Genomic DNA, 11,194 nt, shown 5'->3' with positions numbered 1-11,194 from the left:
AAAATTATTATTTATATTAAAACATCATTTGAATCTAATTTAATAATTTTTATTCTATTTTCTTAATCAATATTTTAATTGATTATAAATATTTGTAGCATTGTAGTCAATTAGATTTTTTTAAAATACTTAATATATATATATAAACTTGATGAGTCGTATTTCGAGCCAAAACGAGCCGAACACGAACGAACACATCTTAGTTCGTGTTCGGCTCGGTAACTTATCGAACGAAAATAACGAGTCGAACACGGGCTTCTTAACGAGCCGAACACAAGTTGTTCGCGAACAACGAGCTGTTTTGACAGCCCTACTTATAGTCAATTAAATTTTTTCAAAATATAAACATTTTTCTTTAAAGATTTTATGCAGGAATTTTTATTTTGTAATTTTAAATTTATTTTTGAATTTTAAAATATTATTATATATTTTTATATTATAAAGTTAAAATAATTATTTTCTTAATTTCATACTTTAAACATTTATAAATATAGTTGTATTGAAAGAAATATTTATAAAATTGGTTACTTTAAGTTTTGAGCTAAAATATCTTACAATATTATTTTTATAACTTTAGAAAATTATTACAATAAGTAATATATTGGATGATAATTATAATAGATTAAACAAAAAAATCTTATAACACACTTATTCTAAATATTATTCCTATTTGACTATTTTATTAATATTTTTACTCCTTTTTTTATTTTAAGTCTTATATGTATTTGAATTATTAAAATTTTACATTAAAATTTCTAAGATTTTGTCACTTTAAATGTTTTTGGTTGTATAAAATATTTAAACTTTTAGGTTATTTTTATTTATTTTTAACAAAATTTTATTTCTCATGAAATTGTTACCGAAAAAAATATATTGTAAATAGAATTTATTTAAAGTTTTTATTGATACACAATCGACAAATTTCCATCATCTGACATAAATTTTGATGCTTGACACAGATCTCGAGTCAATCTTTTAGGAAAAAACATTCGAACTTTGAAAAAAAACATCCAAAGCTGAAATTTCAGCAAGTTTATAATCAGTCTGATCGACTCGACGAGAAGGACTCATTGATACCAAATTTGGTCTAATCTAAGTCAAATGAAGCTCAGATCAAGCCATTAAACTAAATTTGGAAATTTTTTGAGCCTATTTGAGAGGTCAAATGAATGTCAAATTAGACAAACTTACAATCAAATTGAGCGTCTCGACAAGAATAATCCAAAGGGTCTAAGATTGCTTAATTTTGACATTATTAAGACACATAAATATACATCAAATGTCGTTAGATTGAAGGAATCTATCTAAGTCGTCCGATAAAAAGTGATTGATATTCTTTCATTAATTGCATCAGAAAACTCAATAAATAAAACCCCACCCCTCTCATAAAGGGGGCAGCTTGAGGAGGAAGGCTTGAGGCATGAGGAAGAGTATGAAGGATTAAGAAGAAGCTGAATTCCAGCATCAATTGTCATTGTCGACCATCGCAGACCACCGACGACCACCATTTATGACCACCACCAACCAGCATCAATTAATGCCGACCTCTGACGACCGTCGTTGACTACCGACCACTACCGTCGACAATCGATGACCACCGTCGACTACCACCTACTGGCCACAGCCGACAATCGACAATCGATGACCACCGTCCACTACCACCTACTGGCCATCGCCAATCACTATTAGTCCCTGCTTGTTCTTTGCAAGAAATTTTTCAGCACGTCGACTTTGTAACTTGGGAAACATTGTAACTCTTTTTTGTCAGTGAGACAAGTAATTGTAGCTGTAATTATCACTAAATATTGTAACTCTTCAGCTGGGTCAGTTCTCGTTATTTTTTCTTTTACTGGTTTTTTTACGTAAAAACTCGTAGTGTCATTAATTATTAGTTATTTTATCTTTCCTAAGCGTGCACCGAATCATCGTGTGAAAAATTTTCAATTAAAATTTTAAATATGTTTAATTAAATTTTAATTTATCTTACATTTATAAACTATATATATATATATATATCTTCTCTTGTCCACATATATATATATATATCAAAGTATTTTTTTCATAGATATCATCATTATTTATATTTAAAAAAAATACAACTTCTTATGAATACATTATGATATTAAAATATTGTAGATAAAAATATAAACTTATAGATATTGGTTAACATAGGATTTACGGTTGATCTGCTTAGTGATGATTCATGTGATAAAAGATGATTCATGATTTATTGTAACTCCTAATTCATCGGTTAGTGTGAAAGTCAGAATCTTATGAGTCCAAAGATTTCAATTGGTTTTCTATCATAACTATTTACTGCTAGTTCTCATCCCCATGTATCATGTATGTGAATTGGGGACAGAAAATGTGTAGATCTAAAATTTTAAATAACAAGATAATAAGGACCAATCTGCACAAGTTCTTACATTCTCGACAGTCCTTGAGGCCGCTAAAACTACCATTCGTAAGACCAAGAAAAAAAAAAAAAGGTTTTCCCTGATATCATTGCTATGGACTCTCGGCCATGGAAAACTGAGACACGGACGAAGAACTTCTCCCAAAATGGCATTTTTTCATCTAAATCTATCCCCGACTGCTCCCCTACCACTTCCCAGACCCTCACAAAGTTACCTACGCAAGCCCCCAATACACCTCAACTCCACTATCCTCTCCCGCTCTTCTCCTCTCACAAAGCTCGAGCCTCCTCCCCTCCTTGAACCTCCCCACGACAAGTCCCCGGCGTCAAAAGACCAGCATGCCACGCCGCCGCTGCGGCCGAGGCTGCGGCCACCATCCCACGGCCGGAAGAACGATTTCTACCTCAACGTTGGCGTCGCCGTCCGCACCCTCCGCGATGATCTCCCTTCCCTCTTCTCCAAAGACCTCAATTACGACATCTACAGGTCTGTATCTGAAGCCCTAATTCCGCTCCAAGTTCCTTTCTTGTTCTTCAGAACCTAATGAATTTTGATCTTTCAGAGAAGATATCACTTTCATCGACCCTCTGAGTACGTTTCAAGGGATGGGTAACTATCGGCTCATCTTCTGGGCGCTGAGATTCCATGGACGGATTCTATTTAGAGAAATTAGGGTGGAGGTGTTCCGGGTTTGGCAGCCTTCAGAAAATTCGATTTGGATTCGATGGGAGATGCAGGGGGTTCCACGAGTGCCATGGGAGGCTAAGGGACGGTTCCAGGGGACTTCAAGATACAAGGTTGATCGGAACGGGAAGATTTATGAGCACAAGGTGGACAATTTAGCATTCAATTTCCCGCAGACGGTGGCGAGACCGGCAAGTGTGTTAGATTTTGTAGCTGCAGCTTTTCCTCCGAGTCCCAATTTAACGTTCTGGGGAGATCCGTATAAGGAACTGGCTTCGTCTTCATGGCTTGAGCTGTACAGGGCAGTGAGAGGGACTCTGGTTCAGATAGACCAGGATGTGGATCGTGCGGGGCTTGATAGCTTGGTCGGCTGTTTGTAGGTTGGTTTGGAACTCCGAGGAATGGGGGAGAGTGGTTGCAGTGAGCATCAAGGGGAACTGGTGCTGTAAGTTTTACTAAGGTTTTAAGAGTAAGGTGTCAAAATAGTCCCTGATTATTTTCATGGGGCCCTTTTAGCCTTAGTGTTTATAGAAGTGTCAAAATAGTCCCGAGTATTTTAAAATTGAGCTCCATTTGTCCTTCAAGGGGACTGTTTCAGTCCCAATTTAAAGAGTATGGAGATACTTTGACACTTTTAGAAACTCTAAGGCTAAAATGACCCTACGTAAATACTCAGTGACTATTTTGGCACTTTACTAAAGGCATAGTTACTTCTCTATATGTTCTTTCCATAGATGTGTTATATAGATTAGCTATGATTCTTGTAGCTACTGATTTGTTTTAATGAATTACAAAGCAAGCTAGTTGTTGCATTATAAAGACAAAGTTTCATTTTTTTTTTTGGTCTATTTTGATGGTTTAATATTTATTGTGATGAATGTTCCCAAACTCAATTCTAACAAGCTTGATAGTAGGCTTGATATCATCAATATCAGCCTATGTAAAAATTTGAGGATGATTTCATGAATCCTCATTCTCAATTATTTCTTTTTTTTGCAAAAAAATCTTTAATCAAGAATCCCTTTTTAACTATTAATCCGTTTAAATTAATTTTGTCTATCTGTCTTATTGGTGCTTCTTCTATCATTTTTTATTCACACCCAACTATTCAAAGTTTATTTTTGACATCATATCCTCAATGAGTGTTTAGTCTCATGATCTCTTTAATATAGTCAATTTTTAATATACCAATTTTACTTTTTCAAAATCAACATAGTTATCATTTGCTTCTGATAGTTCTTGAATGGAAATAAGAAGAAGAGTTTTGGCATGCTTTGTGGACGCATAAACAGTGTAACTTCCGTATTTATTTTCAAAATGATTGGAATTTAGATAAAAGAAATGAAAGTTTGGGATTCTTATTGATTACTTTTCCTATATAGATGTGAAAATGTGACTTTATTTACCTCATAATAGCTATAACTGGATAAATATGCTCAATATTTTTTCTTTGAATATCCATAAGTTCATTTTGTACTAAAATTCACTTTTTGATCATGGAATACATATTTAATGTCCGCCACAAAAGTCATTTGTTTAAAGAAGTTTAAACAGGTTGGAACAACATTGGAACTATTTCAGGAAACAAGATTTCAACCATGTTCAAATGAGATTTTAACCTTGCTAAAACAAAATTAGAATCATATTCGAACGGGGTTCAAATTTTGTTCGAATAGGGTTCTAGATATGGTTGAATGAAATTTATCTACAGTAGATACAACAGAGTGCATTTAAGCTTTTTTAATAGAGTTTGATACAACATAATGCAATTATAACAACTACAACATGATCCAAGAGCTACAACATGGTGGAGAGCCATCATAGGAGTTATGCCATGATTGATAATAAAATAGATACAATACAATCTAAAGTAATAGTCATAACCGATCAGAATGACAAACATGATGTTATTGCATAGCCAATCAATAATGTTACCTCAAAAGAATTTCTTTGAATTTAATTAATCATAATTTTCCTACAATGACAGGGAGAGTAAAGCATAAAGTATAAGCTATTATGAAGGTGATGGACATTTAGCCTCACAACTAACTTTATTTTGATCTCTCGCTCCATATTGGCTGCACTTACACTACACCAAATCTTTCTCTGTTTGAAGAATTTTTATTTTTACTTGAATAACCACTCTTCAATTTCACCAATTAGGTTAATGTGATTATTTAATCTAAAATCTCCCATGTAAAAAATGTTATACCTCGATTTTCAACATATGCAATCAATGTTGTTGCATACACTTTTGAACATAAGCTATGATAACTTATACCTCGATTTTCAGACTCATAATTTCAAACTTTCTGCATGTGGATGTCATTAGCATCACCATTAAGATCACTATTCATGATATGTAATTTAAATTGATTAATGAGATAAACAGTTAAACTGCAAGCCATATATTCTAGAGTTTCTCCAATGCTTCTCTGATTTTTTTTTTTTTTGTTAAAATAGTTTATATTTGATGTAATTTTGTATCTTTTGAAGAACAAATAATGTGTTATTTGTCTCGAAAATAGTCACCGAGTAAAAGCATTCTCGATAACATTATTCAATTTTTAAAATATTGATTTTTATCAACTTGTATTGATTTTTAGGGTAGAAAACACAAGTCCATTGTCCAAAGCTAACATTATTCTCTAGACGAGCAGCTGTGGCAGAGTTTTTGACTCATATTTTATTGAAGTGCTAATATGAATAAACTCTTTTATAAGTCTTAAAAGTAAAGTGATATTCTTAAAGCTGCTATTGAACTTAAACTTCTTCATGATATTTATGAGATGATTTATGCCTCTAGAAAAATGACTGATAGGACATTAACTGTACATCAAAGAAGAACTAGAAAATTTTCGGTATTTACTCCCTTAGTTTGATCATGAACAATATTCACAAGTTATTATTTTCTTCAGTCAATTATTGCAAAGGCATTGGATGAATCTGATTAATGATATTCTATGCCACTATTATTATCAAAGTACCTCCATATCTTATATTCAGAAATATTTCATTAACATTACACATCAAGTCTTTCATACAAATACCTAAAGAGAAATAATTATTATCAAAACATCTTTCACTATCAAGTTAAATATCGACAATTTTATTTTAATTTCTTGTGTGTAGAATAGGTAAATCAGATGATAGCATATGAAAATATATTTTTTGGGGCTCTTATTCTGTAGCTTGCTCGCAACTCTGCCTAGCTTTCTTATAGGATAAATAAACGTCGTATCCCCTTCTAAATACATCATCTTTGACTTCAAATTATGATTATATCTGATAAGCTATTCCTTGATTATATCTCTAATGTGCCCTGTTTAAGCTTGTGAGTGATCTTTCAATTTAAACATTCGTAGATATTTAATGAACATTTTGATATTGAAGCATTTATAGAGCCGCTATCCATTAGTAGCGTATTGTCCACAGAATCATATTTTTTTGCATATGGCATGCCTCCACATTATCACCTTTATCAATGAAAGAGGCTGAATTGATTGATCTTTATCATCCCCAGTTGCAAAATATGTTGCAGCTAAATTTTTTTTCTCGAATAATTTACCTTTACTGAACAGTAATTGATGGCTTTCTTCAGAAGATTTTCCTACAGAAAACGACTTTTGCTGATAGACTTTCTCATGTAGATTTCATCCTTTATGCGGCATTTCTGTTGGTGAGAGAGTTCTGTAACTCTGTATTGGCTGTTGCTCCTCTGTTATCTACCAGTTATTGAGGCTTATTTTTTATTGTGAGATTTACGTACATGCCACTCAAGTCTTATGTATTTACATCTCTAACACCTAAACATCAATTTTTAACATTTATATATATATATATAGATGCCAACTTAAGTATGCAGTAAAAGTTGTATTTCACTTTTTAAAAGTTAATAATTATAATATTTATGTGATATGAAAAATTTGGGTGGTATGGATGCAAAAAGTAAAGTTTAGATGTTAGATATGTAAATACATTGGAAATAGGTGGTATTTATGCAAATGCCCCATCTTTAATTTTTTTTATGATTATAAAAAAGGGATTTGGACGTCAATCAACTTTAATAATGGTTGAATATATTGCTATTTTCATGTAGATTTTTGGATCAACAAACAAGTTTTGAGTTTGGGATAAATGAGAAGCCCACAAAGCATTTAGCTACTTTGATAAAATGACAAATTGTAAATATTTAGAAGCAATAAATTTTTACAAATTAAATCGAAATAAGAAGACAGAAAATTAGAGTAGGATTTAGTTTTTCTTAATAGACCTCATTCAAATTTTCAACATATTATGGTCATCCATTTATATCATTAATCATAATAATATGGCATCAAAAATACAAGGTACATAATATTACAGGAATTTTCAATTTAAAATTTTCATCATAAATTTTAAATACATTTTTAAAGTAAATATTAAATGGAGGTGTTCTTCTCTTGTCCCGAGACGTATGTGTCATAATAATAGTAATAATAATAAAGTTTCGCTCAAGTCTTAAGGAGCTAATGGGGCGAAATTATTGCCCCTCGTGGGAAGTTGTGTTAAGGGGTGTAATTGAGTTCAGTCTAGTTGGAGTTATGCCGAACTCAAGCTCGGCTGGTTGATGTGATATAAATTTACGTGATGTTCTTGTTTTATATACAATATTTTCTGCTATATTTATTGATTTTACATTTATGGAAAATTTTTGGTGATATTAAGTAGATTACAAGTGTCGAGTTTAAGTCACGAAGTCAAAACACCAAGTCACCAAATTTAGAGGACCTACGTAATTATGTCAGGCCTTGCATAGTTACGTCAAGTTATTTGTTGATTCAACATAACTACGCCAGAACTCGGCGTAGCTATGCCTAGTATGACGTAATTTTGCTGACCACGGACATGGTAACGCCACCGCCAGCCAAAGTTCTATTTTGGTATGATTTTCATGGAATTTGTGGTAAGTGTAATATAAGAAGACTTGGGCTTGACCTAGAGGAGGTGTACTTACTTCAAGAGATTTCTTGCAGCTGGAGTTAGGGTTTTACTTCAAATTGTAGGGATTCTCTCTTTCTTCTTATGGGGAGGGAACTTCTTGGCTGAGTTTTCCTTTTAGTTTTGGTTGTGCTTGTATGAGAGAGGTCAAATGTTGTGTATGAGAGAGATTGTGGAGAATTAATCGTTGTAAGGTGAGGAGTTAGTATATTGCTGAAGGCACTTGGCTTGGTTGTAAGTTTGTATATTTTTGTACTTGTATCTTTAAATATTTTCAATGAAATTTTCATGTTTTTCTCCCTCATGTGTAGTAGTTAAATCTACTTTCATGCTTCTGCTATGTAAGAGTAGTTTTTCTCATGTTTTAACCATGAATTTTTTTCCCATGAAAGTTTTATGTGCTTTTTAATCATGTATGTTGATGTGCTATCATTTGGATTGTCGTCAGCTCATAACCTGATTAGTTAAGATGTTAAAACTTCTTGTGATGTTGAACTTCTAACTGTTGTCCAGTGGAACAAGTACGTTAACACTTGTCAGTATTGTGGAATAGACATATCATCATTAGAAAATTATAATTTAGCTAAGGGATCTGAGAAATCCTAGGAAACATTCTATGGTTAATTGTCTCTTAAATGTAACATGGCTTACAACTCTTCTTATGATCTAGACATAGGCTAAAAAGGATTGTGTCCGTGATTGTCAACTATCACGTTGGGAAACTAATAGGAAAACCATTGAGAGAACACTACACTGGTGTCATAAGAGCATGAGCATCATCACCTCTACATGACTTAAAGATGCTCCCTAACATTTTTAGTATTTCTTTCTTGTTTTTGTCTCATTTATTGTTTCTAGTAGGACTATTAAGTTCCGCTTCTTACACTTAGATTCCTTTAAATTAGATTCAACAATGTAGTACACTGGAACTTCCTCTCTTATGATAATTTGAAAACTATCATCGTGGGATCGATACATGAACTTGTTATCCCTAAATTATTTAATCGACATGTATACTTGCGTGATTGACCGAGTTGCCTCACAGCAATTTCGGGCTTCACTTTTCTATCAAAATGCCAGCAAGATCTGAAAATCAAATTATCTTGGAGCTTTCCGGAGATATGTATCGATGGCTGGAGAAGTAGTGTCACGATAGTTTGTCGAAGAAGGCATTTTCACAACATTTGATTGCTAGTCGATCCAGCTTGCAAGCCGAGCCAAGCGTAAACAAGCTTAAAGAGCTTGAGTTTGAGCTCTAGTTGAATCACGTGGCTTGATGAACTCGACTCATGAGCTTGTTAACAAGTCAAGCTCAAGCCAACTCACAAACTTGTTTGGCTCACTTACACTCATAAATGCGCCTCAAGGTAAGCGTATGTGATTAAAATTGAGAAATTCCTTATGAATACAATGCTATAAGTGGATAATAGGAAGATTTAAATGCAGTTTTAATAAATTTTCTAGTTTGGTTATCAAAATGTATGACTTGGGTGATGGGCAGTGAAGTTATTGTTGAATTCTAAGTGAAGGAAATGTGAAAGGTATTTCATATTACTATTGATGATGATTGCTTGTAGCCTGAGTTGTATTATGCATTAGAAGATGGTGGACACGTATTAAATTTTTTTTTTCTTATGACTTATACCTCAAATAAAAGAGGGATATTGACTTGTCCTCTTAACGTTACTATTCTTATAGCATAAGATATATTTAAAATATATTGGGTGATGACTAAATTAAAAAGAATTGGGAAATTTACATACATACAACTCAATTCTTATTTATTTACATATCTAATGCCTAAATTTAGTTTTTCTTACATTTATATCTTCTAAATGTTTCATATCACAACAAAAATATCACTATTTTAACTTTTAAAGAGTTAAATATACCTTTTCATGCACATATAATATGGCATGCATACATATACCTTTTCATGCACATATAATATGGCATGCATACATATAAAAATTAAAGCTTGGTATTAGATATATAAATGCATAAGAATGGGTGGTATTTATAAATTCTTTTCGAAACAAAAAAGAAAAAAACAAATTTAACTAGAGAATAATCAAATTAATGAAAATACTAATAATAATTAGAATTAGCTAAATCGTGTTTTTTATGGTCCTCTGGTTAACAGTGGTGGAACCAAGGGATGGTTTGGGGAGGCACTGGTGATCTTTTGATATTTACTAAACTCTTTAATATTATGTAATGCACTAAAAAAAATACCCCTTAAATTCAAATATTTATTAATAAATTATTTTAATTATAATTATAATTTAATAATTTGAATATTCATAATGGTTTAAAAATCTTTTTAAGGAGAGATACTTTAAACTTAAATGCTAGCCATCTCTTAATTTTTAATTTCATCATCCTGTTTCTTAAACTTTGATTCTACCACTTCTCATCAAAAACTTCTTAATATCTATAATTTATATGATTAAGAGTAGATTCTTAATTATATCTTTTTAATTCTTTCTACCCAACAAGTGATTTAAGAGTAGATGATTTAGATGGAGCCGTATTTTATATGATTAATGGGGCTTGTATGAGTTTTGAGTAGTGGTATGAATGAGCTGAGTTTAGCTCAAATCGGAAGCAAGCCAAGCTCAACTTGATTTGTTAGTAGGAAACTTGAACTTGAGCTTCAGTTTGACACGAGCTCACTTGCCAAGCTTAAACTTTGCTCTATTAATGAATGTTAGAGCAAGCAAATCTTAAATGAGGCATTCGGTTCTGTTATTCCTCTGTTCAAACTTTGCTTAAGGCTTGAACATTGCTCAAATCATTGGTGAATCTCTTATTTCAATCTTACTTCACCTTTGTTTGAACCAATGACCGCATAGGCTTCAAAAAATCAGCTCATTTATATAATATGCCAATTATTATTTCACTCATGGCTCATATCTACTTTTATATTTCATATGTCATTTATTAAAATAAAATATTATTCATTCTGAAGAGAGAGAGCTTTGTAGATTTTTTTATTTTTTTTGAGTTTTTTTTTTCCGGCATGTTTTCTGTTGAAAAATGAAAATTATTTTTGTTTTATTTTCAACCCGAGAATTTGAGCAGAAGGGATTTGTAGACATATTTCGCTCTTT

At 32.2% G+C, this 11,194-nt stretch overlaps 1 protein-coding gene across 1 annotated transcript; it reads left to right on the top strand.

The window, feature by feature from the left end:
- Positions 1–2,478: 2,478 nt before the first annotated feature.
- LOC110021542 lies at positions 2,479–3,902 on the top strand (the record flags this gene model as incomplete). Its single annotated transcript, XM_020720080.1, is given in 2 exon segments — positions 2,479–2,903; positions 2,980–3,902. Coding segments are annotated over 2 exon segments (843 nt in total). The 3' UTR covers positions 3,482–3,902.
- Positions 3,903–11,194: the final 7,292 nt, after the last annotated feature.

This window comes from Phalaenopsis equestris, unplaced genomic scaffold (assembly GCF_001263595.1).
Source record: "Phalaenopsis equestris unplaced genomic scaffold, ASM126359v1 Scaffold000134, whole genome shotgun sequence".
Lineage (NCBI taxonomy): Eukaryota > Viridiplantae > Streptophyta > Magnoliopsida > Asparagales > Orchidaceae > Phalaenopsis > Phalaenopsis equestris.
This window is presented reverse-complemented; position numbering and strand designations above follow the sequence as displayed.